Source organism: Patagioenas fasciata, chromosome 22 (assembly GCF_037038585.1).
Source record: "Patagioenas fasciata isolate bPatFas1 chromosome 22, bPatFas1.hap1, whole genome shotgun sequence".
Lineage (NCBI taxonomy): Eukaryota > Metazoa > Chordata > Aves > Columbiformes > Columbidae > Patagioenas > Patagioenas fasciata.
The window spans coordinates 1654674-1681536 of NC_092541.1; the positions used below are offsets into that span (position 1 = coordinate 1654674).

At 46.9% G+C, this 26863-nt stretch overlaps 3 protein-coding genes across 3 annotated transcripts; all 3 read left to right on the forward strand.

The window, feature by feature from the left end:
- Positions 1-1501: 1501 nt before the first annotated feature.
- Positions 1502-6256, forward strand: LOC136111766 (keratin, type I cytoskeletal 19-like). The gene is made up of 8 exons (XM_065856135.2): positions 1502-2142; positions 2887-2969; positions 3622-3778; positions 4013-4174; positions 4576-4701; positions 4813-5039; positions 5172-5317; positions 5940-6256. Exons 1-8 carry the CDS (start codon positions 1558-1560, stop codon positions 5963-5965), a joined length of 1512 nt encoding a protein of 503 aa, XP_065712207.2. The 5' UTR covers positions 1502-1557; the 3' UTR covers positions 5966-6256.
- A 4594-nt stretch (positions 6257-10850) lies between these two features.
- Positions 10851-15808, forward strand: LOC136111775 (keratin, type I cytoskeletal 19-like). Its single transcript, XM_065856165.2, has 8 exons — positions 10851-11394; positions 12266-12348; positions 12774-12930; positions 13322-13483; positions 13904-14029; positions 14188-14414; positions 14889-15019; positions 15525-15808. Exons 1-8 carry the CDS (start codon positions 10906-10908, stop codon positions 15548-15550), a joined length of 1401 nt encoding a protein of 466 aa, XP_065712237.2. The 5' UTR covers positions 10851-10905; the 3' UTR covers positions 15551-15808.
- A 5818-nt stretch (positions 15809-21626) lies between these two features.
- Positions 21627-25563, forward strand: LOC136111608 (keratin, type I cytoskeletal 19-like). The gene is made up of 9 exons (XM_065855896.2): positions 21627-22211; positions 22299-22381; positions 22526-22682; positions 22876-23037; positions 23352-23477; positions 23662-23888; positions 24280-24581; positions 25054-25155; positions 25538-25563. The coding sequence occupies exons 1-9, from the start codon at positions 21627-21629 to the stop codon at positions 25561-25563; spliced, it is 1770 nt and encodes a 589-aa protein (XP_065711968.2).
- The last annotated feature ends 1300 nt before the right edge of the window (positions 25564-26863 follow it).

Sequence of the window (26863 nt, forward strand, 5' to 3'; positions counted from 1 at the left end):
TTTCAGGCACTACCGTCTCAGCCAGGAATCTGAGCTCTGAGAGACTCCAGCAAGTTATTTCACTGCACCAAAGGAATAATGAATATTTTAGGATGCTGCCAGGCGCCTTTTTATCGTTTCTGATCTAAGTGAAGAAATAAATTATCTCACTGGAGAGCTGAGAGTCCTGGGTTACGCTGGTGGGAACACAAACACATCTCTATGTGCTTGGGGACTCTCTGTGACCATGGTGACGGAAGCCACCAGGAAAGGAGAGGTGGCCAAGTGAGTGTAGGTTGCTCCCAGGGCTCCCTGTCAAGTGTCACTGTCACCGCCAAGGAGGATTTATCACAACTGCTCCTGTGAATACGGACATAGTTGAGTGCAAAGTCACCTGTGAGTAAGAACCGCTTGGAAATTCCACCCTGTAGGGAACAGAAGCCTCCGTCCCCTGGAGAGCAGAATATCCTCTCGTGACAGCCGTCTGCTGGAGATGGGTATCGGTGCTACCGGAGCCCGTTCTCCGAAGGCTCCTCTGGCAATTGCTTGCCCGGTTTTGGCAATCGCGCTCACAGCACCAGCCAGGCTGTGCTAATACCCAACACTACTCTGACCAACTCCGTTAAGAAATGCAGAAAGCTTTTCTCCTTCTTATTCTGTGCTCAACACAACCTCAGTAATGGCAAAGACCTGCGGGATCACATCTCGCTCCACCCAGGGAACTGGATATATCGCCCACGGATGCTCCCTTTCCTGCCATCTTTCTTTATCTACAATCACCACAAACTGAGGCAACATGGACAGCAATTAAAGTCATTGAAAAATAACTTCAGAGAGGTATTTCGTACTCCTCAGGGACACCCAATGTGTCTCAGGCCTGATCTCTGCAGACTGTGAGCAAGTTGACTTCTAGCAAGAGAAATATAATCCACAAATAGGGAATTAAACCCACGGGGGAATTACCTCAGTGGTTTAAGAAATCTCACAGCAAAGCTTTGTGCCAGGTGACAGACATCTTCACCACAGCATCCCTGCTCTTTGCACTACCACCGTCACTATCATTCACACTTTTCAGAAGTGAGAATTTATATTAATTTCCCATTTTTCTTCCACATACTCTACCATAGCATGTGGTATAAAAATGTTTATTGGGCTAAGAACAAAATAAATATAAGTTAATAAAAGATAAAAGGCACTTTGATGTTATAAATACCAATGTTTCTTCTTTGTACATAATCTAGGGCAACTTTTTTTCTTGACTTGTTGTAAAGTTTGCATCATACAAAAAGCTGATGACTCATAAAACACATTATTTTACTTTTTGGAATAAGCTGCTGACATGTAAAGTATCTTCCTTGTGAACTGGGTTTTCTAGAGGGAAACTGCCCATGGGCTATTTGTTCTTGGCATAAACAGCGAGACTAGCCAGCCCCGTGGGAAGAAGAAACACCCGGTAGGTGACACCCCCTTTGGAAGGTATAAATAGAGATCTGCGCAGCCACCGGCCTGCAGTCGGATTCAGTATCAAGCTGTGCATCTTGCTTTGGGCTTTGGGTTGGATCTGCAGCTGGCCTCAAAATGAGTTGTAGTATTAAGCAGACAACGGGCTCTCTCAGGGGCAGGACCAGCGGCGGCAGCTGCGTGATCGGTGGCGGTGGTGGTGGTGGCGGAGCGCGGATCTCCTCGGTCTCCTCTGGAAGATACACGACTTGCGGGATAGGTGGTAGCCGAGGGTTCTCTGGTAGAAGCTACTGCGGTGGTGTGAATTACGGAGGAGGGCTGAGCACCGGCAGCGTGGTTGGGGGAAACTATGGAGGCGGCTTAGGAGCCGCCGTCCTCGGAGGATGTTCAGGCATGGGATTCAGCGGTGGCAGCGCTCGCTTCGGCGGTGGCATGGGAGGTGGCCTTGGGATCGGGCTTGGTGGAGGGGTAGGTGGAGGTGGTTTTGCTGGTGATGGCATTCTTCTTTCTGGTGACGAAAAGGTCACCATGCAGAACCTTAACGACCGCCTGGCTTCTTACCTGGACAAGGTGAGATGCCTGGAACAAGAAAACGCTGACCTGGAGTGCAGGATCAGGGAGTGGTACGCCAAGCAGGGCCCCTTTTGTGAGCCCCGGGACTACAGCTGCTATTATAAAGAGATCGAAGACCTGCAGAATCAGGTAATGTCGCTTCTCAGCTGCTTTCTCCCTTATAAACTTCTCCCACCGTGTTGGTTCACAACTTGATGCAGTTACCAAGAGTAACGTTTCATTGTTGGAAAATGCTTTTTCATAAACAGCCACTTAGGCCTGGAGCTCAGAGGTGAAAACCTCGAGTGTTTGGACCGTTTCCATTGCTTTTATCCATCAGATACATCTGAAGGAGAAAATGTTCTCTTCACAGAACACATCTGGATTGGCTCAGTAGTCTTTCTGAATTAGGTTTGTGCCAGGATGTTTGATAGACATATGCCAAGAAAGCAACTTAAAGAGAAATATAATGAATCACATCGATTTGCCTGAATTTATACTGTTCTGTCATCAGTCTTGCAGAATTCCAATTGAACATTATTCCTTTTTTTTACAACTTTACTCGTTCATACAGAATGGGGTAACATCTGACATCTAATCTAATTAAGATCAAAGAGAGCACTGCCATAACACATTTGGAGTATGCAATTTAAAATTAAAAACACTTGTTTGTAAAGTGTGTTTGGCAAAAATTCTAGGATGCCAATGCAGAGAGAAGAATGAAGTGAAAAGAATCCAGGAAGCAGACGGAATGAGACGGACTTATAATTAAGTCGTGAAACAAAGCTTTTAAATCTCTCATCCACGAAAGCAAGGTTCAGATTTAAAGGAGTAGGTGGATTGTGGCCACTGCTGGACTTGGGGACTGACGGAGTGAATATTCTCTTTTCCCAGATTGTCTGCGCAACCATAGACAACAACAAGATCATTCTGAACATCGATAACAGCAGGATGACAGCCGACGACTTCCGAGTGAAGTGAGTGTCCCCAGGCTGTCCCCTTTGTCACCGAGAGCTGCTGAGAAGGAGCTCTGGGTGCTCCTGCTCAGGACAGGTTGGAGGCTACGCAGATAAACTCTTTCATCCACCGTCTCTAGAGCTGCCTTAATTAGTGGCAGTTCCAGGACGGAAAGTTTGGGCCAGAAAGGTATTTGTGGGTGGAGATGAGAGTTAATCACAGAATCCCAGAATGTCAGGGATTGGAAGGGACCTGGAAAGCTCATCCAGTGCAATCCCCCCATGGAGCAGGAACACCCAGCTGAGGTTCCACAGGAAGGGGTCCAGGCGGGTTTGAATGAGTTCTGAATGAGTTCTGAATGAGCTCTTCAGAAAGCAGAAGGGACCCACAGGAGGGACCAGCGTGGGCTCACCCAACCTGCTATTCTGGCTCCCGGTGTTTTTCAAAGGGAAAACATTTGTTTATTCTTGTTGGGTTAGCAGCACCTCCATCCCATGCAAAAACTCCAGAGGAGGAACATTGAGAGCAGATTTAATGGAGCGAGCCCCACGCTGCTTTGCTTGGCGTTCTGTGAGGAAAATACTGCACAAAAGAGGGGAGGTCAAATGAAAAAAGAGCCAACGGTGGTGTCAGACGCTGATGACTCTTCCTTGCGTTCCTTCTCACTGCCAGGTACGAGACGGAGCTGGCCCTTCGCCAGAGCGTGGAGGCCGACATCAACGGCTTACGCCAAGTCCTGGACCAGCTGACGCTCTGCAGGTCGGACCTGGAGGCGCAGCTGGAGTCGCTGCGGGAGGAGCTTTGCTGCCTCAAGAAGAACCACGAGGAGGTAGGTCCTGCCTGTCCCCACGTCTCCACAGACTGAATCTGCGCAGCATCCATCGCCCTCCCTCTCCGTGGTCCCCACCCTGCAGTGTTGGCTGCGGAGGGGCCAGTGGCTGATGGAGATGATTGGTGTTAATTGGGAGCTGTGGGTGTCCAGCAAAGACCCTCTCTGGGTTGTGCTCCCTCAGTTTCTCCTTTCTTTTTAAAAACAATGACTTGATCTGGGTGTTGTTTGCAGGAAATGAACTGTCTGAGGAAGCAATCGACTGGAGATGTGAGCGTGGAGGTCAATGCCTGTCCCGGCCCAGACCTCAGAAAGATCCTGGAGGAGATGAGGTGTCAGTATGAAACGCTGATCGAGCGCAATCGCAAAGAAGTCGAGGATTGGTATGAGTGCAAGGTGAGTGAATTTAGCCCTGACTTTCCCCGGCTAACACACAGGCAATGTTTCCACAGTGACTGATTACACATTAAAACCACACAATGTACCGTAACAGCGTTCCGCTTTGATTTAAATGGGCCAAGTGACAGAGGGGATGCTGCCACTGTGTGTCCATTCCATGGGGTGACAGGAATTACTGCGTTAGTCAGACTTGAGGCTTTGCAAAGCAGTAAGAACTGGACTATGGGAAGAGCAAAGGGAATGACGAGCGCGGTTTACACTTCATTAGGATGAAAGAGCTCACCCAAACCTTCCTCATTTCTTGGTTTTTGCCAGCTTCTCTGCTCTTTCCTTAATACTAAATCTGACTTACATGAAACATTCCCTGAAGCTCTTTACTCTGGGTTGGTGATTTTCAGATTGAGGAGGTGAATCGGGAGGTGATTACAAGCGGACAGGAGGTGGAGACGTGCAACAACCAGGTTACGGATCTGAGACGCCAATTGCAAGCCTTGGAGATCGATCTCCAGGCTCAGCTCAGCCAGGTGGGTGCTGAGCTGCTGCAAAGCTCAGCTCAGTTAGGCTTTGATGTAAGAATTGGCCGTTTAAACGTTTCTCACGCCCGGGTTTGCGTTGTGCCCCATGTCGCTCCTCAGAGGGACAACCTGGAGTCCTCGCTGGCTGAGACAGAGTGTCGCTACAACAACCACCTTGCTGAGCTCCAGAGCCAGATCTCGTGCGTGGAGCAGCAGCTGGCGGATCTGCGGGCAGAGATGGAGTGTCAGAACCAGGAGTACAAGATCCTGCTGGACGTCAAGTGCCGTCTGGAGCAGGAGATCCACACGTACCGCTGCCTGCTGGAGGGCGGACAGCAGGACCTCATGTAAGTTGCTTAAGACGCATCAAACGGCACAATAAAATACCCCAGATTGAGAGCAGCAGGGACAATGAAAAACTGTATTTTTAGTTTATCTGTCATTTCCTTATCTAAAACATTACTTTCTTGTTCCCTCAGTCAGCAAGGAGGAATTGGTCAGTCTTCGGGTCTAGGAGGAGGAGTTGCAAGAACAAGTGGAATAGGAGGAGGAGGTATCATTAGAACAAGCCACACTTACACGTCGTCTGCCCAGATACCAACCTGTGCAGCTGCGGAGATACAAGGTAAGAACTGCAAGAGCTTTCTCTATTCTAACGCAACAAAGGTCTTTCCCACGGAGCTTACAGGTGTGAGGAGGGAGAGGGAAGAGGGATGGAAAGGGGAAGGGCAGTCAGCAGGCAGGCAAGGCACAGGGAATGGGGAGGAGGGAGTGACATGAGATCTTGGACAAAGGAAAGAGTAAGAGAAAGCAAAGTGCCTGGAAATCAGGAGAAAAAGCAGGAATCGTGAGAATACTGGCACAAAACTACCATATTTCAAGGGGATACTTCCAGCAAACTGAAAAAGAAAGAAATACAGTGACAGTTGGTCCAGGAGAATGGGAGCGAGCAGGGGTTTTGTTCTGGCAAGGACCTTTATGTTGTTCCCTCACTGATGGAGCTGGTGCCACATCTGCAGCTTCCACCATTGGGCATTTTTATGGATCAGGGCAAACCACGCTCAAGCCAGCTGCACATCCCATCTGCCTGACTGGCAGGTAACAATCAGACCTTTCCAGCAAGGGATGGTATTTATCTGAAATTCTAATCGAGTTGGCTTGAGAAATGATCACGTGTACGGAATGACAGTGTGGGAAAGAATCTATTTTTGCCATAAACAAAGTAATGTTTCCTTTGATCTCTCCAGTGCCCTGCAGAAGGATTTGTGATTAAGCAGAGAAATGAGAATATTCAACAAGAGAACCCTGAAGCAGAGCCACGAATAAAGAGGGAGAATATTTACTATACGCGTCTGCAAAGAGCAACGAGCTCTTTCGCATTACTCAGCACCGCTAAGCAATGTGTCAGAGGAATAAGCAGAGCGTTGGGCCACATTCTGCTTTATTTTGCTATTTGCTTTTTTCCAGTCTGTATTTCTGCACGTGCCCAACCACCATGACTATTGCTGGAGTCAACCAGTAGTATAATCACTAATGTGCCTGCTGGTGAAAAAAATGTCTCTAATAAAACTTTGCTTCTGCCTGATGCAATCAAGAAACCTGTGTCTGGAAAGCTAGTTCCTTTAGAAAATCAGGTGTTGGTCCAGGGTCACGTAAACTGGTTGGGATCACACTGCACTGGGAACAAAGCTGCTTTGTCGTAAGATCCTCCAGGATCCACACAGATGCCCGTGCGCTTCCCACAGAACACAGTGCTAAAACACAGTTTTAGATACATTCTGGAAGTCAGTGATGGAACATCTGGAGATAAGTTGCCACGTCCCCCATCTAGCGCTGACACATCTGGGCTGTGCCCTCTCACACTTCATCCAGCCTGGGGGCTGGGATTAGGTTGAAGAGGGGATCTTGGTCACCACAACTGATTAAATATCTGCTGATGGTTTCTATTCTAACCTATCTCTTTCATTTTATAGTAATCTTCCCATTGGGAAAATATCTGGAGGCAAAAAGTTTATTTCCTATCTATTTTCACATAGTGACTGAGTCATTTATTGGTCATCCCTCTATCTCAAAGAGTTCCAACCTGGACACCGGGAACTGTTGAAAGATCCCACTTAGACTAAATACACCTTCTTTGGAGAACTGGGGAGGGCAGGATGGGAGCTGAAAAAGTGCTGCTCAACAGAGAATACAACGGAGCAAAAAGCCAGGTATGGCAGTTGGATACACAGACCCGTTACAGCTTAGACATCCCGAGCAAAGCAAAGATTCATCCCTGACCAACAGCAGCCATGCGGCTGGTGCAGAGTCAGCGGGACGGGCACGGTGCTGCGTGTGTGTCTGACACCGACGTGCCCAGAGCAGCCAGGGCAGCAGTTTGGGAACTCGGGGCCCTGGGGCGCTTCTGGTGGGCGCAGCCGTGGGAACCGACCGCGACAAGCGAGCAGAGTCAGTCTAGGCTTGGAGGATTTTCACTTGAAAGCCATTATGAGCTGGAGGGTGTTTTGGGGATTAAATCACCCGTTGGTCCAGAAAACCCAGTAGTGATGGGTTTTACGTGTTCACTCCACCCTGCACGTTCACAGCTAAAAGCGCGGCGCTGGATGCGGCTGCTGTTAGTTTGGGTACACTGTGATGTGGTTGTTGTAGAAAGAGTCATATGATGACCTGGTAAAGAAAAACTGGTTATTCCTTTTCCCTCAAAAGCTGGAGGTTATGAACAACCAGCCTTGCAGTGGAGGAGTAGAAAGGGTATAACAAACATTTCAGGACCATACATGGAGTACAGTGAGGCACCCTTTGCTAGCGTCAGCTCTTTTACAGACACCAATTTCTCTGTTACTACAGAAACAGACTCAACACAACCTGAAACCTTCCAGGAAAGCAGCATCTCCAAGGCCTATAGCAAGTGTCTGAAGATGCTCAACCATTAATTTATCAAGGAACAGGTTAAAGTTGCCCTTCTCCTGCTCTACAAGACCACAGACAGAAGATGCCTCAGTAGTATTTCTTCTATTTCATCTACCAGACACTAAACCCAGTGATATTCAGGGTCTAGAGCACAATAAGGAAACACAGCACTGGAACAACTGCAATAATGACTCAGAAGAGTGGCCACAGGTAGAAGCTTTTAAATCAAGACTCTAAATCAAGTCTTCTTTACATTACCCTTGGTTGGGCTCCTCTGTGTATATCCAAGCTGTTCTCAGAGCTTTCACTGAGAAGCTGGAAAGCAAATCTTTCCCTTTTCCTTTCCCATTGTCTTCTCCTGCCTTGTTTAGTGAAAAAAAAGACAGTCAGAGAAGCCCATGCTGCCCTTGCTGGCCTCAGCCCTTCCCCATCTACCAGTCCACACACTCTCATTCCTAAAAGTACAAAGAGCTGAGGCTCTTCCAGTTTTCACTCTTTCAGCTCTAGGCAACCCACGATATAGAAAAGCTTGCCCATCTCTTTTGGGAGCCCCAGCTGATTCCCACCAGCTCTGGGCTCGTCTCCTCTTGCAAACTGCTGCTCACACCTGAAGCCGATTCCCTGTGTTCCTACCAAACCTTTCCCACTCTTCCCGCCAGGTCCGAAGCGCGTGCGCTTTCACAAAGAAGCTGTCCTAAATTCCTGAGAGGTGAAAGAGACCTAATGACACGGCCAGAAGGACTCTAATGATCCAGACTTTATGAATATGCCTCTGGAAAGTCCCCAGGGCCATACAGACTCGGCTCCTGAGACGCTGTGATGTTGTTTGTGGACCTACGATTTGAGATGCGTCTGGAGAGCAGCTCATGAGAAGGGAGCTTGTGATAAACAGCTCCCCGGCAGAAAACATCCTGGAAACAACCTGTATATTAAAGAGCCGCAAATTATGGAGCTGCAAACCTTGGGCTGGAAAATACATTTCCATGAGATTTCCATATTTCTTTGTGCTAATGAGACAGACCCACGTAGCTTATGAGTTCAAATAATTGAATGAAAATAGGAGGGAAAGCTTAATTTTTTTTCAAGGTCTTCAGAACAATTATTTAACTTTATCTTAGCTTAACTAGTGCATCCATTTCCATTCAAAAAAGGAAAATAGCAACAAAGAGGGCAGGTGAGGATCCCAGGCAAAGCTGCTTGCTGAAAACCATCAGCAGAAAGATGTGGGTTTAATGGATAAAGCTACAGGGTCCCAGGGGGACCAACGTACCTCCAAAGAGCAGGAGCCATCCTTTCTGCTCTCCGCACTAATTACCGCAATCGGCACGTAGACATCTTCCACTCCCACAAAGGAGTAAGTCATCCCGTGTTTCTGCCTGCATCGCTCTGATGTGCTAAAATGATAACTGGGGAGCAGGGGAAGGAATGTGCGCTCGCTTCAGAAAAGATGCTTGCTGCAGACAGCTCTTGGGAAACTCCTGGGGAACCATCTGCAGCGCAGGCAAAGCTTCGAGCCATGCAGCATTACATCAGTTTCGGTTCATTCTTACCACCACGCCCTGACTCCAATTATGTTCTCCAGTCCTAGTAATGAAACCCGCATATTTCTTCCTATGCACAATCAGTTTATTAGAGTTTTTACCTATTCTGAGCTTTTCGTACAAAGGGAGGGAGTGGAGCACAGCACTGAGCGCTGCAGACCTGGGTGACCTCAGACTCTGCCACAGTCACGTTGTCTTTGAGCAAATCCGTCTGAGCAAACCTCTCTGTCTCCAGCCTGCCGGAGATACCGGTGGAATGCTGTTGGCTTTCATCATGCTGGACAAGCCACGTCCAAGGAGGCAAAGATAAGGGGAGGCATCTTTTCAACACAAATAAGGAGCATAAGAGCAATAAAATGATGGGTCAATCAATGAATTCTGGGATAATTCAGTCCTTCACTAAGTGGGAACATTTACTTGCCATCATGACAGTGATTCCAATCCACGGCCCTGACACGGAGTGAGGATGTGAGCAGGAGTTTGCGCTCACTTGTCCTCCAGTGAAGCAGGTTCGGAGAATCTCTCGCAGCGAACGGTTCGTGTCAGAAAGCCATGGAACACCTGTCTCCTGCTCCAGGACCAGCAGAAGCAGGTTCTCCCCGCAGAGAAGGCCATTGCTCTTGAGTCTCAGCAAAACATCTCAGGAAAAGGGGTTTAGCCTCAGTTTTGATCTCAGAAGAGTGAAAGGATTCTAACTTTCTCTGCCTAGTTAAGATTTGGAGGCATTAGTGATAGAGAAGAACCTCTAGTTTGTACTTAATCCCTCTTCTCCAAGCCAGTGTAGTGCTGTATTGGGCAGCGATTGCTCTGCCAGCTGGACCAGCAATTCTGTTCCACATTTCCTAGGACAATAGTCCCAAACCTCTCCTACAACGCCGCACACACTGACAGAGAAACTGCCCACAGGATCTTTCCACTCTCGCTCACCATTTCAAAACACTCACCCGTCCTCAACACAGCCACTGTCCATAACGAGGAAAACTGCAGAAATACCTGTTACTGAACAACAGGAAATATTTAAAGTACTTTTACCTCGCTTTACACTCTCCACATAAAGAAACAAATCCTCTGTGAATTACTGGACCATATATGAAGAACCTTTCGTCCTCAGCCATTTAGAGATCGCTCCACGGTCTCGCTTCTCCTTAGCAGAGCGTTCTGGATTTGTCCTTTTGCCAATGGAGAGACTTGCAGGTTAATCTCTGTGTCTCTGATCTTTCCACAAAGTTCTTACCTCACTCCTCGTACATCATTCGAGAGTCAAACTTTGTGCTTATTCTTTCTTTTTAATCTTTCGTATTCCAGCATCAGCACCCTGCATGAAAACTGCTTATTCAACTCAAAATAAAATGAAAAAAATTAATGAGAGATAAAGAGCTCTTTGATGCAATAACCTTTAATGATTTCTTCCTGGTATATAATTTAGGACAGTGTTTCTCCTGGCTTAATGTTGTAAGTTTGCATCACAAACAAAAAGCTGATGACTCATAAAACATTATTGCTCATGTATTTTTGAAATTAGCAAGAGACATGTAAAGTATCTTCCTTGTCTACCGGGATTCTTGAAAGGAAACTTCCTTTTGAGAAATTATTCTCAGCACCAATGGGTGGAGTCGCCCGCCTTATGGGAAGCGGCAGCTGTGACACCCACTGTGGAAGGTATAAATAGAGATTTGTGGCAGTGGACACCTCGCAGTCTGATTCAAAATCAAGCTGTGCGTCTCGCTTTAGGCTTCTGCTTGCATTTCCAACTGCTGTCGCCATGAGTTGCAACATTAAGGAGACGATTACGGTGTCTAGCAAAGGCAGGAGCAGTGGTGGCAGCTGTATCATTGGTGGTGGTGGTGGAGCACGGATTTCTTCCTATGGGATAGGCAGTGGCAGAGGTTTTTCTGGAAGGAGCTACTGCGGTGGAGTGAATTATGGAGGGGGACTGAGTGTTGGTAGCTTGGCTGGTGGGAGCTATGGAGGTGGCAACTGCTATGGCAATGGCCTCGGTTTTGGCCTCGGAGGTGGCGTGGTCGTTGGTGGTCTTGGTGGCGACTGTTTGCTGTCGTCCTGCGATGAGAAGGTCACCATGCAAAATCTCAACGACCGCCTGGCTTCCTACCTGGACAAGGTGAAGTGCTTGGAGAAGGAAAACGCTGAGCTGGAGTGCAGGATCAGAGAGTGGTACGCGACACAGGGCCTGTCCTGTGAGCCCCGGGACTACAGCTGCTATTACAAAGAAATCGAAGATCTTCAAAATCAGGTAATCCCCTTTGTCAGTTGTTCCTCCTCTATTTAAAGCTGATTTCTGAATTCGTATTTATAACCTACTGCAATTGTTAGAGGTACCTTTGGTGCTGTGAAATGTCTTTGCAAACAAAATTTTGCCAAGTTCCCCTATGATGTTGTTGAGTGTGGGTGCATATTAAAAATGCATTCTATTAGGTGATACAGGTGGGATAATACTCTTCAAAAGGAAAAGGATGCTTCGTTCCATTGTGTTATCATTATACAATTCTAAATATGATCTTACCAAGTGTGGAAACATAGTGGTGTCAGCCCAGCAGGCAGAGCAAGGCAAAGAGAACTATAGAACAGGAGAAAACCACATCAAATGCTGTATCAAATGAAGCATTATAAATTCTAGGTGAGAAAAGCTGAGTATTTAAAATGGATTGCTGCAGTGGCACAAAGAGACTGATACTAAAATGTCCATAATGAAAGTTATGGCTGATCTTAAGGCTCAAAGACACCAACTATCTCCCCTGAAGATCCTTAAGCCGAGAACACCCCCGCCCGAATGTGGGCTGAGACCTCATGTCTCAAGGAAGGTGCTTTAGGGTTCACTTCTTTGTGAAGCATCTTCAGAACTCACCTTCAGACCTTGAAACTGGGAAGCCCCATCTCACAACTCTTCAAGCCCCAAGCTCTACACAGTCAACATCTTTTCTTTATTGAGTTAAGGCAAAGCCACCTCCTGCAACCGCTCTGCCCAAGGAACAAGGTTACTTAAGCAAGAAGGTAACAAAGAAAGGAAATTATGGGCACTTACTACCTAGCTGCAGTCTAGATACACCTATAGACTGTGAGAGCAGAAAGATGTGAGACGTCTCTCATGGTCTGCTCTTTTCCAGATTGTCTGCGCAACCATCGATAACAACAAGATCATTCTGGACATCGATAACAGCAGGATGGCCGCTGATGACTTCCGAGTGAAGTGAGTGTCCCTTGGCACCCACAAACCCCATCGCCTCCTCCCTGCTCCTTCGCTTCTCACTTGTGGAGTCTCAGTGCACTAATTACAGAGACTTCAGACAAGTGTCTCCACAAAACCACATTAGGACAGGACGGAGTGATGAAATGCATTTTGCTCTTGGTCACCAAACCTCTTTTAATTAGTATTCTCGGGTGAAACACTTGGCAACAGCGTTTGTTGCTGAGGCCTGGGGACCAGCACTGGAAGGAGTGGTCTTAGTGGTGTAGTTGGTGCATTTCCATCAGTGCAGAAATGTGATGCACAGTGTGTTCGGCTTAGCCAACAAAACACAGCTGGGAATGGATGGGTAGGAAAGGAGATCTTTGGATAAACTGAGCACATGTGAGGTTACCATTATGAATTTCTGCTTTCTTGCATCGCACCAGGTACGAGACGGAGCTGGCCCTTCGCCAGAGCGTGGAGGCCGACATCAACGGCTTACGCCAAGTCCTGGACCAGCTGACGCTCTGCAGGTCGGACCTGGAGGCGCAGCTGGAGTCGCTGCGGGAGGAGCTTTGCTGCCTCAAGAAGAACCACGAGGAGGTAGGTCCTGCCTGTCCCGAGGAGAACCTGCCATAAAACTTTGCTTACACAAATGTGCTCTGAATTTAAAATAGCAACCCCTTTCACGGCACAGCTTTCCCATCAGACGCTGCTGGGGTTCAGACCCGTCTTCTGCCTTGGGGGTGGTGCGGGAGCTCTGGTGGAGGCAGCACCGAGGATGCTGGAGGGGGTGAAAGTTGCTGCTGCCAGTGGATCAGAAAAGAAATTACGCAACAGATTTGTGGGGAAAAACTTGCACAATCTTCCAGTGCTTTTTACAGCCACGGCTGGGAGGGACCCCACACAGGAGCACTGTCCTTGGTCACCCAGCTCTGACCTTCTGCTTGGCTTCCAAAAGCCATTGCGCATCTGATCGGGGTTGTGTTTGCAGGAAATGAACTGCCTGAGGAAGCAATCGACTGGAGACGTGAGCGTGGAGGTCAATGCCTGCCCTGGACCAGATCTCAGGCAAATCTTGGAGGATTTGAGATGCCAGTATGAAACGCTGATAGCGCGCAACCGCAAGGAAGTGGAGGATTGGTACGAGTGCAAGGTGAGTGGTGCACATCTGCAGCAAAACCAACTGACACACGCATCGCAGGGCACAGGAGGGTTTCAGAAAGCAGACATGGAGACAATAAGTAGTTCTTCCCTTCCATTGAAGCACAAGATCAGTACTCATTCCAGCCTGTATTCCACAGGAGACGCAGGCCTGTCTGACCAGTTTGTTATGTCCCATTTGGAACAGCAGCATTTGCCGCAAGGCCTCGTGGTGTGCTGTTGGAACTGAGATATTCCCCATTTGGATTAAAGGGACTGAGCAGTCACAAAGTTCATGTGATTTGTAAGAAGAGCAAGCAGTACACAGAGAACTTGCCCTGCTCGCTTTTCTTTTTGCCACCTGCTCACTGCATTCTGTAAAAGCAAGTCAGATATTCCCTGAAGCTCTTTACTCTGGGTTGGTGATTTTCAGATTGAGGAGGTGAATTGGGAGGTGATTACAAGCGGTCAGGAGGTGGAGACGTGCAACAACCAGGTTACGGAACTGAGACGCCAATTGCAAGCCTTGGAGATCGATCTGCAAGCTCAGCTCAGCCAGGTGGGTGCTGGGTTTACTGACATGGGGGGCACGGTTACAGCCAGACCTGCCAACTGGTGCGATGGTGGTGAAAAGCTCTTTCATTTTTGCATTGGAAATCATAAACCCTTGGGTGACGCTTAAATGAATTTTCTTTCTTTGATTGTCTTGCTCATCAGAGAAATAATCTGGAATCCTCTCTGGCTGAGACCGAGTGCCAGTACAACACGCTGCTCGGTGAGCTGCAGAACCAGATCACGTGCGTGGAGCAGCAATTGGCTGAAATCAGAGCAGAAATCGAGTGCCAGAACCAAGAATACAAGACCTTGTTGGATGTCAAGTGCCGTCTGGAGCAGGAGATTCAGACCTACCGGTGCTTGTTGGAAGGAGGACAGCAGGACCTCATGTATGTAGATCTCTGAATGAATAAATGAAAGTATCAAGGGTCTGTGTTATACATTGGGAATCTGAGATAATCTTTAGTCCATCTAGAGGCTTTCACTGAGATGAAAGAGTTGTCTCATAAGAATTTTACTGTGATGAACGTTCAGATCTGAACTTAATGTTATGCCTCGGGATCTGCAAAGCAGGCAAACCAAATCTTTTAACTGCTAGTTACAATATTGCAACTACTATATAGTATGTCAACATTTGTAACAATCTCATTTCCGTAGTAAGATAACGTGGGAACTGTCAAAACAATTAACTGCATGGCGTTTCCATGCCGAAGGAGGGCACGAATGCAAAGTAAAATGATGAAAAGAATGCGATGTGAATACCCTAACCCTATGAAAGACATAGCTTGAGACTTTGTGCCCTTTGTTGGTGTCATATGAAGTTCTAAAATACCCTGTTTCTTTGACCCAATGTGTTCCACTAGTCACGGCGGCGGAATCGGAGTGGGAACCGGTGTAGGAGGAGGCGTCATTCGGACGAGTCACACCTACACTACAACTACAGCGTCCCACTGCCAGCCCCAGGTCCCACCCTGCAAGACTGGAGATATACAAGGTAAGAGCCGCCGTTCCACGTAAGAGCTTGTTGCTTTCTAATAAGACCAGGAGACAACACACGATAGTGGGACCTTCTCAGGAACTCACTGTGCTACAGGCATGACCTGTTATGATGGATCCACTACAGCGCAGAATTGGCCGTGTCACTGAGAAAGGGGTTTAAAGAGAGTTCTGGAGAAAGTAAATGAGCGGCCAGAGGGAGCAGTGGGACTAATAAGAGAGAGCTGGGGAAATGGGGCATGAAGGAAAGATCTGGAAGTAAAGAGGAGGACAGGCAAACAGAGCTTAGTGAAAAGAAGAGCAAGTCTGTAACTTTGCAAGTGCAAATCCCCATTAAAACACAGTTATTTAGGGAATTTCTGGGGTTCCGTGGGCTGTCTGCCAACTGCTCTAGTTTGACAGCGCATGCGTGAAACAAGGGCGCTACCCAGACCAAATTCCTGTCATTTGAAAGCTCTTATCTCTGTTCCAATCAAATAATGCTGGTACATTTTTTTCTCCAGTGACCTGCAGAAGAATTTGTGATTAAGGAGGAACGGAGTGGAAGGTGATACAGAGAGAAACCCACAGACAAAACAAGAACACTGGCTGTTCACCACATGCCTCTCTGCCGAGAAAGTAGAAGTAACTCAGCGACGCTTTGCCATGTATCCAAAGGGGCCTTTCGGGGCCCCCTTCTCTGGTCTGCTCTGTTCTGTAACGCTCTCTAGAAGCTATTTGAGTTAGTCAGGATCACTAATGTACCTGCTGGTGAAAACATTTCTCTAATAAAACTTCGCTTCTGCCTGATGCAATCAAGAAACCTGTGTCTGGAAACTGAGTTCCTTCAGAAAATCGGGTGCCGATCCAGGTGCAAACCACAGGCTAGGCTGGGCTGGTTAACCTCGGCAATGGTCCCAGTAGGAAAAGCTGGAAATCCATGCACAGATGTCACGTGAACTGGTCAGGATCATATTCCAGTGAGAACAAAGCTGCTTTGCCAGCAGGAGCCAGAGAACGGCCTCGTGGACCTGGTGGGTCTTGTACCCTCCTCCCTGCACAAGCTGCCCATTCCCACATGGGGTCCCCAGGATCCACATGAAGACTCAACTCAGGCAGATGCTTCTGCATTTCCCACAGAGCATTTTGCTTAAATTCATTGCAGAACAAACAAAGGGGAAATAAGTGGAGCTGGAGGTCGTCAGTGATAGGAGAATAGAGAGATCAGTGATAGAAATATCCATGATAAAGCAAGCTTGGGATGGTGTGTATCCACACAGTCACCGGCTTAGCAGACACCCCTGGTGCACACCTCCAGCTGCGCTCCAGATGTGCCAGGCATTAAACCGTTGGGTGCTGAGCATGATGTTGGTCAGACCCATCTCAACAGATCTGCAGCGCAGTCACCTGGGGGTCAGGAGGTGTTTGCTGGGGCTCTGCAGGGCAGATCCCACCTCCTGTGTGTCCCACAGCTGCCTGGGGACAGGGACGGTGCTGCACAAGTGCCTCCTCTCCCGGTGACTGCGAGCAGCGCCCAGAGCAGGTGCTGAGATGACAGCATTCGCGTTTCATCAGGAATCTGCACTCGTGAGACAGCAAAGGGGTGGTTGGACACCCATAGCTGTGCAGAGACACCCACAGGGCGGTAAGAGCAGATGAGTCGAAAGCCCTTTTTATACCTTATATAACATGACACAAACATTTCTCACACCTACACACACGTAAAATACTTCTGAGTCCTTTGCTGGGAAACTAAAAAAATGTTTGAAGCATAAAAGTGAGTGCATTTCTCCAAATCCCACAGAGCTGGAATAAAGGCATTTCTGCCTCTGCTCGAGGGCAGCTGGTGCTCTGGAATACAAAGGGAGATGGGAACAGGGGGCTGAAGGGAGGATGATACTTGGCTTTGGAGCAGAGGAGCAACAAGGCTGATCCCTGATGGATTTACACGCAAATGCCGCTTGTGCCAAAGAACAAGGAAATGGAGAAAGCGCCTGGTAAATACCGGCAGCCCAGACATCTCGGTATTTTCCAGATCTCTCCATAAGGTGTCACCTGTTCTTAACCGAGAGATCCAAACAAACACAGACCTGCCAGTCCTGTGCTCCCGAGTGCCTGGGCTGGCACATTCCTCTGCTGTTCTTGCAAGGAGGGTAAACAGCATGTTATTGCAGTTTGCGAGACTGAGATCAGACACCATGCTTAAAATGGGTCTTACATTTACTGAGAGGCCGGGAGATGCAGATACATTTGGCTAATGCTATCTGTGGCTAAATGGAAGCTGCTGTTACACTATAAAACTAAAGTACAATAATATTTAATTAAAATAACCCATTTGGTGTGTGGGACATTTGGAGATGCAGGAGGAGATGGACAACCCAGTGCAGTCTGGCTCTAGAGGGCACTCGGATCTCACCGCGGCTGCTGATGGGTGCCAGGGGAGAGGCGTGTGGCAAACCCAGCTTAACTGCTCAGTTAAGCTTCTCCTAACAGAAAAGCTCAGCTGAACAGACCAAGTAGTGTCTGTGGTGCGTGCTGGGGAGATCCTGTGAGCTGAAAACATGGACCAAGCTGTCAGTCCTGATGCTTTTCCCCCCTCTCACTCTCCTGTATTGAATGGTCACATCTGCAGCGAGGTTGACGCGAGTGTGACCATTGCAGGAGGTGACACAGGGTCCCTCCTGCTCTCTCCTGTGTGTGAGTGCACACTATGGACGTCAGCCTGAAACGCGCTGCGTCTCTTTGCCAAAACCTGTTGATGTTTTTCGAACAGCACAGATGTATTTTGCATCGTGTCATTAGGCAGGAGCACAGCGAAACCCAGGCTCTCTGAGGGCTGTAATTCTGTCACAATGACCCTTTGCTGATGAAGGTCCTGCTAATGAAGTAGCATTAGGTGAGGCCCCAAAGACTCAGCTGCGCAAGGGGCTGTTTCGACCCAAAATGACAAAGTTCCCAACCAAAGGGTTTGTATTGTAGAAGTCTCTGGTAGCTCTGACTCACCTAATTACCGTTTCTATCATAATCACCATCGTTCCATTGGGTGGTGGAGCTTTTGAAGCTGCCCTTTAATGTTGCATCAGTCTCTGCAATAACGAGTGAGTAACACATCAAGTATAATGTATGCAAGGATTGGTTTTTTTTCCTAAAGGAGGGATGTTTGCTGGATTGGACACAACTGGCTCCCCTTGGGCAGAGGGCAGCACATCAGCTCCTGCTGCCACAGCCAGTTTTAATGGACGGGTTTGACCCGTCAGACATGACAAAGGGGACACGTTCCTGGGATGATCCCTGTGACCACACATCTTGGTGTGGGCAGATGCCAAGACTAACACCGTGTCTTGCAGAACAGAGCAGGAGAGGCAGCGACTTCATCTCTCACTTCAAAACTACTATTAAAAATTAAATTATAAACATGATTGAGCCCTAATATGTTTTGAGTAATCTGAATCAAATTTTCTTAGGTTTCTCTGGTTTCAAACACACAAGAAAACACTCCTCATCATTTAAATTCCAACGGAGGGAAGAGTTTCATGCTACGTGTCAGGCAGCTGGAGCTCAATGGTGTGTATGTCCTCAGAACAAGAACAGTGTCAGACACTGTTCAGGGATCGCGTTACTTCTTTACTATAGAGAAATATTTTTCTATGGATTATCCGGTGTTAATAGAATTGTTTGATGATTTTATAATGGAAGTTAGTTTATAAGGTATAATTATAAAGATGAGTCATATTCCCCAGATAGACCTTCCACGGTTTTTTTCTCTCTGTAGCAACATAAGTAAGTTGAATTTTCCTGACAAGAACTGACCAGGGGTGGGAAGAATGGAAGAGGATTCATGACCATGGAGGCACTAAAGGGTCCACCCTGCTCTTCTGGGCAGGGGTTGCAGCAGTTTCATCACAGGAAAAGGGAAGGGGCCACATTGCAAACAATTACGGTATCATCCGCCCCCAAGGCACCTTCCTCCTCCTCCTCTTGTTTTGGCTGTGACCTCAAGTACCCCAAAAGCAAAGCAAAAAAACACCCAAAAGTAAACAAACAAAAAAATGAAGTGAAAAAAACCCAAAAAGCAAACAAAAAAAAGAAGAATTCTGCCTTGCTGGGGGGAAGTTAAAGGCATAAAACCACCCCTTACTGCTCTTTAGCAGGGACATGGTTTAGTGCTGGGTTGTGGTTGGACTCGATGATCCTGAGGGTCTCTTCCAACCAAAATGATGAATGCAATGAATGCATTAAAAAACCAGTTTCAAAACAAGTCCCACGTTTTAAATCTGGCCTTACAGTTCAATTCACACGCACACTTTTTGTGAGGGGCACAAATGGTCGCAGCTTCTCTGGAGAAACCCTTCAGAGGTCTCTGGAGCAGAACAGAATCCCTGAGAGCTCTTTAATACTCACAACCAGCACCCCGAGACTCCGCTGAGCACCTGCAGCACCAGGGGCTGTGGTAGCAAAGGTGCCACCGACGCAGGGCGGACGTGGACGTGCCGGGATGTGTTTGTGAGCAGCGGCTCGATGCTGCAATAAAACGCACCAGCCCGAGATTTCGTAACGTTTCGCTGCCCCATTTCACAGGGGCTCCTTGCAGTTCCTGCAGAGCTTATTGGGATCTCTCTTAAGGTTTTCCCAGCCCTCCAGGTTCTCTTCTGCAGTGTTATCTCTAGATTTTGCTGGAAACATAACCTAAGATCATCGAGTTAGCTGGGTACGCTTGCAAATGCCCAGACAATCTCGACAAAAGACACCGTCTCATAAAACAGGTTCCACCTTAGGGCAAACTTGGAAATAAAACTTTCCCTTCAGGACCCATTTGTTCTGCAACTTCTCTCTCTGATTCTGGCCACTCATTTCCAGATACACAGAAGACATGAAGTTTAGCCCGCCTGGAAGGAATGGCTCATACAAAAGGTGTAATAAACAACAAAAAACCCCCTTATCCTTCTGCAGAATTATATAGAACAACATAGAAATATACCCATGCCCTTATAACACAGGTGCCATCAATCAGGAGCCAACAGTTAAACAGAACGTAACTCAATAATTTTATGAGCCAAAGTAGCTGTTAGTATGGAAGAAAATTTCATGCACTTCAAGAGAAAAAGGTTTCTCATTGGAACACGTTAAAATTACAACAGAGACTCCACTAAGTTTTGTAGTGACCCATTTAAATCTCTACAAGCCCGAGAGGGCCCCGTGTCCTCAGCCGTTGCAGAAATGAAGTTTAGACGAAACTGCAGGTGTGTCCTGTGTGGGGGTGTTTACAGAAAGATGTTTCCACAAACACCTGCTCTGAGCCATAGCAAACAAACCCCTGCATTAGCAACAACCAACAGGCCGAGCGAGAAAAGAATAATACAGCAAATCAAGGCGGGAAGGTGGGCAGCACACAACGAGGGGTGTGTTACACACCGCCCAGGCTCAGGTTGGTGTAGGAGCTCAGAAGATGCTCGGCTGAACCATCCACTGCCATGTGTTTGAAAAAGATAGAGTCTTAAAACAAGCTGATGCAAGACAGCAAATGTTTCCTACCTTGGTTCACGAGTGGTAAACAAAACTGGAAGGAATGTGCTATTTTGATGTACAGTTTATCGACTTAATCCCCAAAGCACGAAATGGACCTTTCTCCTCCAGGTCAGGATGTTTGTATTTGCACTGTAGAGGGAAAACATCCTGATTCTGAAATCCCTTCAGGAGGTAGAATATCACATCCCATCATCACAGTCATGCAGAGAGACTGGCCCAGGGCCAGATGCTTCCCCAGGTCTCTCAACCATCCCATAACAACATTTGGCTGCAGCACATGAAGGATTAGTCCCTGCAATACCCCACCATACTCCCCTTCCTCACTGCCTTCCACAGGGCTACTTTACAGTTGTTGTCACACAATTCTTCATAACTGTTATTTATAGAACGGAATTGTAAGTGTGGCATAAGTTGCCCACATATAAGATATTTGTCAATGTTCACCAAGTTTTCATGAGAAATTGCAACGATGTCAGGGAGCGGTTCAGAGTACCTACAAAACACATCCTGCGGTATGGTTTCAAAAGGCATAAAGCAACAGAGGGCTAAAAATAAGGAGTATACAGCATAAGGTAACCATAAACCAGAGCCTATTAAAATATCACTTAAATATGAAAAAAATCAGCTGGTATTCCTTGACAAATACCCGCAAGGGGGAAGAGCGTGAGGAACGACTACATTAAAGAGAGACAGCACCAGTCATTACCGTCCCATATTACGGCGGTTTATTGTTGTGCTGAAAGGGATGTGAACAGGATGAGGTGAGTGGGATTAATTTAATGCAGATGACTGTAACTCAGTGCACTAGATCACCGAAAATATCTTCCTAATTCAGAGCCACCCAAGAGAAATTACATGTTTTGTACTGATAAACAAACGGTCATGAACACTTTGGGTACGGGTGACACTGCCAAACATCCCTCTTTGGCAAATTAGCGTTGGCAGAAAATGCAGCCGGCAAGAAGGTCCTGCCTTGACAGTGACACCCACGAGCGCGGGTATAAATGCGGAGCAGGCGGGGTGGCGGTTGGGGCTATGATTCCACAACAACTGTAGGACCAGCTTTTGAGTTTGACCCTGAATCGCTTGCTGGTGTCACCATGAGCTGGGCCTCCAAGGAGTCCTTCATAGGCTGCGTGGAGAGGAGGGGTGGTGGTGGCACGGGCAGCACGTATTCCTCGGTCTCCACGAGAAGAAGCACTTGTGGGACAAGTGGTGGTGGCAGGTTCTCTGGCAGCAGTTGTGGTGGAGGAAGCTCCAGGAGCAGCTATGGTGGAGCAGCCAGCGGTGGTGGCTACAGAACGATGCGGCGCAGTAGTTATGGAGGGGGGATGAGCTGTGGTTATTATGGAGGGGGGATGAGCGATGGTGGGTACGGAGTGAGCTTCAGGTCAGGCGGGAGCGGGTTGGGTGGTGGCTATGGAGGAAGCTTTGGTGGAGGTGGTGGTGGCTTTGGCAGCAGTGGCTTTCCTGGAGGGAACACGGGGATTCTCTCCAGCGACGAGAAGTTGGCCATGCAGAGCCTTAATGAACGCCTGGCTTCTTATCTCGATAAAGTCAGACGTTTGGAAAGGGAAAATTCTCAGCTTGAGCAATTAATCAGGGAGTGGTACCAGAAGCAAGGTCCTACTGGTACAAAGGACTACAGCCACTATTACGCAGAAATTGAAGACCTTCAAAATCAGGTAGGATGTTCTTTGTCAGGGAAGTTTAAGCATTGTCAGGCTTTTTGTGATTAAGCAAAATGTTGAGGCCTGGATATTCTCCTCTAGCTTGTGACTGCGACTGTGGAAACCAACAAGGTGCTTTTGGACCTGGATAACACAAGGATGACTGCAGAAGACTTCAGGATAAAGTAAATATATATTACTATATATATATATATATTCAAAAGCAGACACTATGATAATGGAATATGTGAACTTTTTCATAAATAAAGTGAGTAGAAGGACTGAAAAGCCAAGAGCAGGGTTGATGTTTCTCACTCTCCTTGGTGCAGGTATGAGGCGGAATATGGTCTCCGGCAGAATGTGGAGGCCGACATCAATAGCCTGCGACCCTTGTTGGATAATCTGACTCTGAACAGGTCTGACCTGGAAATGCAGTTTGAGTCTCTGAAGGAGGAGATGATTAGCCTCAAGAAGAACCATGAGGAGGTAAGAGCCAGCTCCTTGAAACACAAATGCAGAGGAACACAAGAACATGAGAAAAAACACATACATGTATAAGTTGTTAAAAGAATCCAGGGTGGTTTATGAGGTCGGAGTAAGTTAACTGACTTCAAAACTCTTTTGCAAAGTAACTTCACCATTTTTGTTGATTTGCCTTGGGCCTGGGTTTTCTCTGCAGGAAATGAAGCTGCTGCAAAACCAGTCGGGTGGTGATGTGAACGTGGAGGTGAATGCGGCTCCAGGAGAGGATCTGCTGAAAAAACTGAATGATATGAGGCAAGAATATGAAAATCTCATTCGGAAAAACCGTGAAGAGGTTGAAAGGTGGTATGAAATCAAGGTAAATGGTTAGAATTTGAATGTTCACATTACAAAAGGAAAACAATACCAACTTTTGGAAAGAACTTCCTGTAGATGGATGACACTTTGAATGACAAGATCCATTGCTTTTAGGATATAATGGTAGAAGCCCTTTGGCTAAAATAAGGGAAATCACAAGTGGGCTTGAACTGCACTGGCAGGGCCACAGAAAGAAGTTTAAACAGCCCATATTACACATGGTCCTGCTTCAACTTGTGCTGCCAGACGCTTCCATGATAAACTACCATTGTAAGGAAAACTCAAAACCTCCAATTCCGTATATTAATTTTTCAGATGGAGGAAGTGAGTCAACAAGTCCAGTCAAGTGGCCAAGAGGTGGAATCAAGCAACCGACAGATCTCGGAGCTGAGACGTGAATACCAGAGCCTGGAAATAGAGCTGCAGTCGCAGCTCAGCATGGTAGGTAATGACTGAGATGATCCTCTGCCATGCAAAGCACACGTGAGCTGCTGGAATGAGAGATCAGCTATAGGTAGCACTGCATTTAGTGAAGATGCATTGAAGAGTTTTCTCATTTGGGGCATTAGAATGATTTAGACCCTCCACATCCCCATTTATAGTGTATTTTCTCTTTCATTCTCAGATACAGTCTCTGCAGTCCAACCTGGAGGACACAGAACGTCGCTACAACATGCAGCTGCAGCAGATCCAGAGCATGATCGGTCCCTTGGAGGAGGAGCTGGCCAGTATCCGCTGCGAGATGGAGAATCAGAACCAGGAGTACAAGATGCTCCTGGGCATCAAGACCCGCCTGGAGCAGGAGATCGCTCAGTACCGGGCGCTGCTGGAGGAGGGACAGCAGGACATTGGGTACGGACATTCAGATTCATTATCGTGCCACCTATGCACACAGGTGAAGATGAAAGTAGAAATATTTATATTAGGAACAAGTGCAATTGGTTCTTCATCAACATATTTACGACATTCACAAGAATTAATGCAGAATCTAAATGTTAGCAGACAGTGTACAAAGCTGTATTTTCTAGACTTATTATGAGCCGGACAAAATGTCTACAAAAATATTTAGAACTATAACTTGTAATTTCTTCTCCTAAGTACAATCAGGAAGTACAGTTCTATATGAAAATGGAAGGTGAGCAAGAAAACGACTGTCTTTTCTAAGTACTCATGGTATATATTTTGAAAGGCTTCTGAAGCCATTCATTATCTATAAATAATAGATGCCCTTTCCTCCTGACAGCATCTCCCAAGGGGGAGCTGGTGGTGGTTCATCAGGAGGAGGAGGACATGGAGGACATGGAGGACATGGAGGACATGGAGGAAGCAGCTGGTGCTCAGGTGGAAGAAGCAGCGGAGGAAGAACTGGAGGATCCCATGGAGGAAGCTCCTATTCTGGAGGAGGAGGAGGAGGGAGTGGAGGAAGAACCTCTGGTGGAGCCTCTGGGAGTAGCTCAGGTGGAGGAGGAGGAGGAGGAGGCAGGTCCTGCCTCTCCCGCTCTTCATCCTCCCAGTCCCATCCTGGCAGCCCTTGTGAAAGCCAAGGTAAAAACTGGAATACAAGGGTGCATCCTCCCATTCACTTTTATTCTCTGCATAGCAGGAAACGATATGAAAACTCCTTTCCTGATTTGGAAATCTGGAGACATTTTTTGTGTTTTAAGTCCACTCTGAGATTTGTTCTTCTACAGTAAAGTATCAACAGGGTAGTATTTTCACAAGTGAATGAAGGGGATGTTATCACAGGACATGTAGAAAGATGGAATGAAAGAGGAAAAGGAAAGATAACAGCCAATCCAATCAGGGAACCCAAGGAGTCAGTAGCTTCAGAATAAAGCCAAATGTTAGAAATGTAACTGGTATTATGGGGGCAAAACGGTTAAAGGAGGGTGAAATAGTTGGAACACTGAAGACATTTAAAATATAAGGGGTATAAGCTGCAAAATCCTGAAGCAGCAGAAGATGGGGAGTGACCAAAAGGTCTTTTCCATGTCTGATTTCACGGCTGTTGTTCCAGGAGGTGGAGAAAACATGAAGCTCTGCCTGGAAGGGAATAAAACACTGGAGAGAGGAGCGACCATGGAGGAGGTGTCCAAAGCCATAAAAACGATGAGGATGGGTAAGGCTCTGGTATCTCAAGCAAGTGCCTGAAAATGTTGACCATGAAGGGGAAGTTTTATTTTTAGAAAGATTCTGTTCCATTTATTTCTTATTGAGGAAGTAATCTGTATTTGATTTACACTCTAAATTTCAAGAGTGATTTATGCTTAGTTGAGAACAGAAGCAGGTCCATGTATTTAATATGATAAAGCCATAAACACCCATGGTTGTACAAATATTAAGGCTGACACTGTTCTAACCCTTCCAGAATGCTGGAAGAACATCTGAGTCCACTGAGAACTACACAGTCTCTAATTAGGAAGTCACAAAAAAAGATGAAAAATGCTGATTTAGATAACATTTCTTCAAATAAATTCTTGCTTCCCTTTGTCTCTCAACAGGGAGTCTTAGGAGGGTTGAGGAGTGATTTGGAAAACCAGCATCTTGCACCGCAGGAGCTCACAGTGGGTTTGGACAACCCAAGCACGTCCCATCGTGTCTCTTCAAAGGGCAAACACTTGTTCAGGTTACTCAGCGCTGTTCACTTTGGGGACTCGTCGGAACTCTCCGGATGGCCAACCTGTTGCTTGCATCTCAATTTCTGTGCCTAATCACTGTTACCTGAGTTAATCTCTACCGTGATTGGTATTCTTGTGAAAAAAAAACCCAAAAATACAAAAAAAACCCAAAAAACCTCAAACCAATAAATGCTAATAAATCTTTGCTTCTCTCTGATGCAACCAGAAAGCTGTGTCTGGGGGAAATTTCCTTTAGCAGGTATTTGTGTTTGAATCAGTTACAAATATCAAGCCTTACCTGTGGAATGCACAATAACATGTCAGATGATGTGCGAGACCCCAACGTGTGCAGTGGTATATTCACTGTGTAAGACTAAGCAGGAAAAACTGTGAAGAATACACAACAATGGGAAAACTAATGGGCAACAAACCTACTCACTTCTGCTCCCAACTTCCGTCAGGCAAGGGAGGGTGGGTTTAAGGAACTGTCTCTTAACAGAAGTCTTCCTAAGGAATCACTAAAATGCATGATGAAAATTCCCTGTCCTCCACTTCTCATGACTAAGTACAGACAGGTATATATTTGACAAAGAAGATTGGCAAATTATTCATATTCAGGATGTGATTTATAAAATCCAGTGGTAGGTTGAGAGGGGAAATAAAAATATCCGAGAGAAAAGATTCCAAAACCAATTTCTGTTTCCACTTGAAGACAATTCAGAGGGTTTCTCGCATGACATCTGGTCCACTAACACATTCTTTAGATACATTATTTATCCCTTGCACTTAACTCGTCCTTAGACACAAACAAAGGGAACCGGACAGGAGCGTCGCCGCTCTAAGTTCTTCTCCCTCAGCTTTACAGGCAGGAGTTTTGTGTTTTCAAGGCATCGCCCACTGGGTAAGGTTGAGAAACACACGTTGGGTGGGAGACCGTGGGAACGGGAATCCTGAGCGCCCTAGTTCCAGGTACATCTGAGCCAGTGATTCATGGCATTGCCTTACGCCAGGCTCCCCGCCAATGTCATCACTATTTGAAAGAGGAGAATTAAAACTAGTGTCTCTATGGGGACCTGAGGAACTGGCTCATCTTCATAAAGGACTATTTTACACCTAAGCATGCACCGATATCCCTGACTTGACATGCACAGAGGCAATGTCGATGTTCACAAGGATCCCCACTTCTCCCTCCTGTTGCAAAACCACCTA

What these genes read in the sequence shown, in the direction of transcription:
- LOC136111766 (XM_065856135.2), top strand. Translation starts at nt 1,558, where the DNA reads ATGAGTTGTAGTATTAAGCAGACAACGGGCTCTCTCAGGGGCAGGACC. An exon ending in TCGAAGACCTGCAGAATCAG is followed by an intron (nt 2,143 to 2,886) that starts GTAATGTCGCTT and finishes CTCTTTTCCCAG; the next exon opens with ATTGTCTGCGCAACCATAGA. An exon ending in TGCAGCTGCGGAGATACAAG is followed by an intron (nt 5,318 to 5,939) that starts GTAAGAACTGCA and finishes TGATCTCTCCAG; the next exon opens with TGCCCTGCAGAAGGATTTGT.
- LOC136111775 (XM_065856165.2), top strand. Translation starts at nt 10,906, where the DNA reads ATGAGTTGCAACATTAAGGAGACGATTACGGTGTCTAGCAAAGGCAGG. An exon ending in TCGAAGATCTTCAAAATCAG is followed by an intron (nt 11,395 to 12,265) that starts GTAATCCCCTTT and finishes GCTCTTTTCCAG; the next exon opens with ATTGTCTGCGCAACCATCGA. An exon ending in GGAGGACAGCAGGACCTCAT is followed by an intron (nt 14,415 to 14,888) that starts GTATGTAGATCT and finishes GTGTTCCACTAG; the next exon opens with TCACGGCGGCGGAATCGGAG.
- LOC136111608 (XM_065855896.2), top strand. Translation starts at nt 21,627, where the DNA reads ATGAGCTGGGCCTCCAAGGAGTCCTTCATAGGCTGCGTGGAGAGGAGG. An exon ending in TCAAGAAGAACCATGAGGAG is followed by an intron (nt 22,683 to 22,875) that starts GTAAGAGCCAGC and finishes TTTTCTCTGCAG; the next exon opens with GAAATGAAGCTGCTGCAAAA. An exon ending in AAAGGTGGTATGAAATCAAG is followed by an intron (nt 23,038 to 23,351) that starts GTAAATGGTTAG and finishes TTAATTTTTCAG; the next exon opens with ATGGAGGAAGTGAGTCAACA.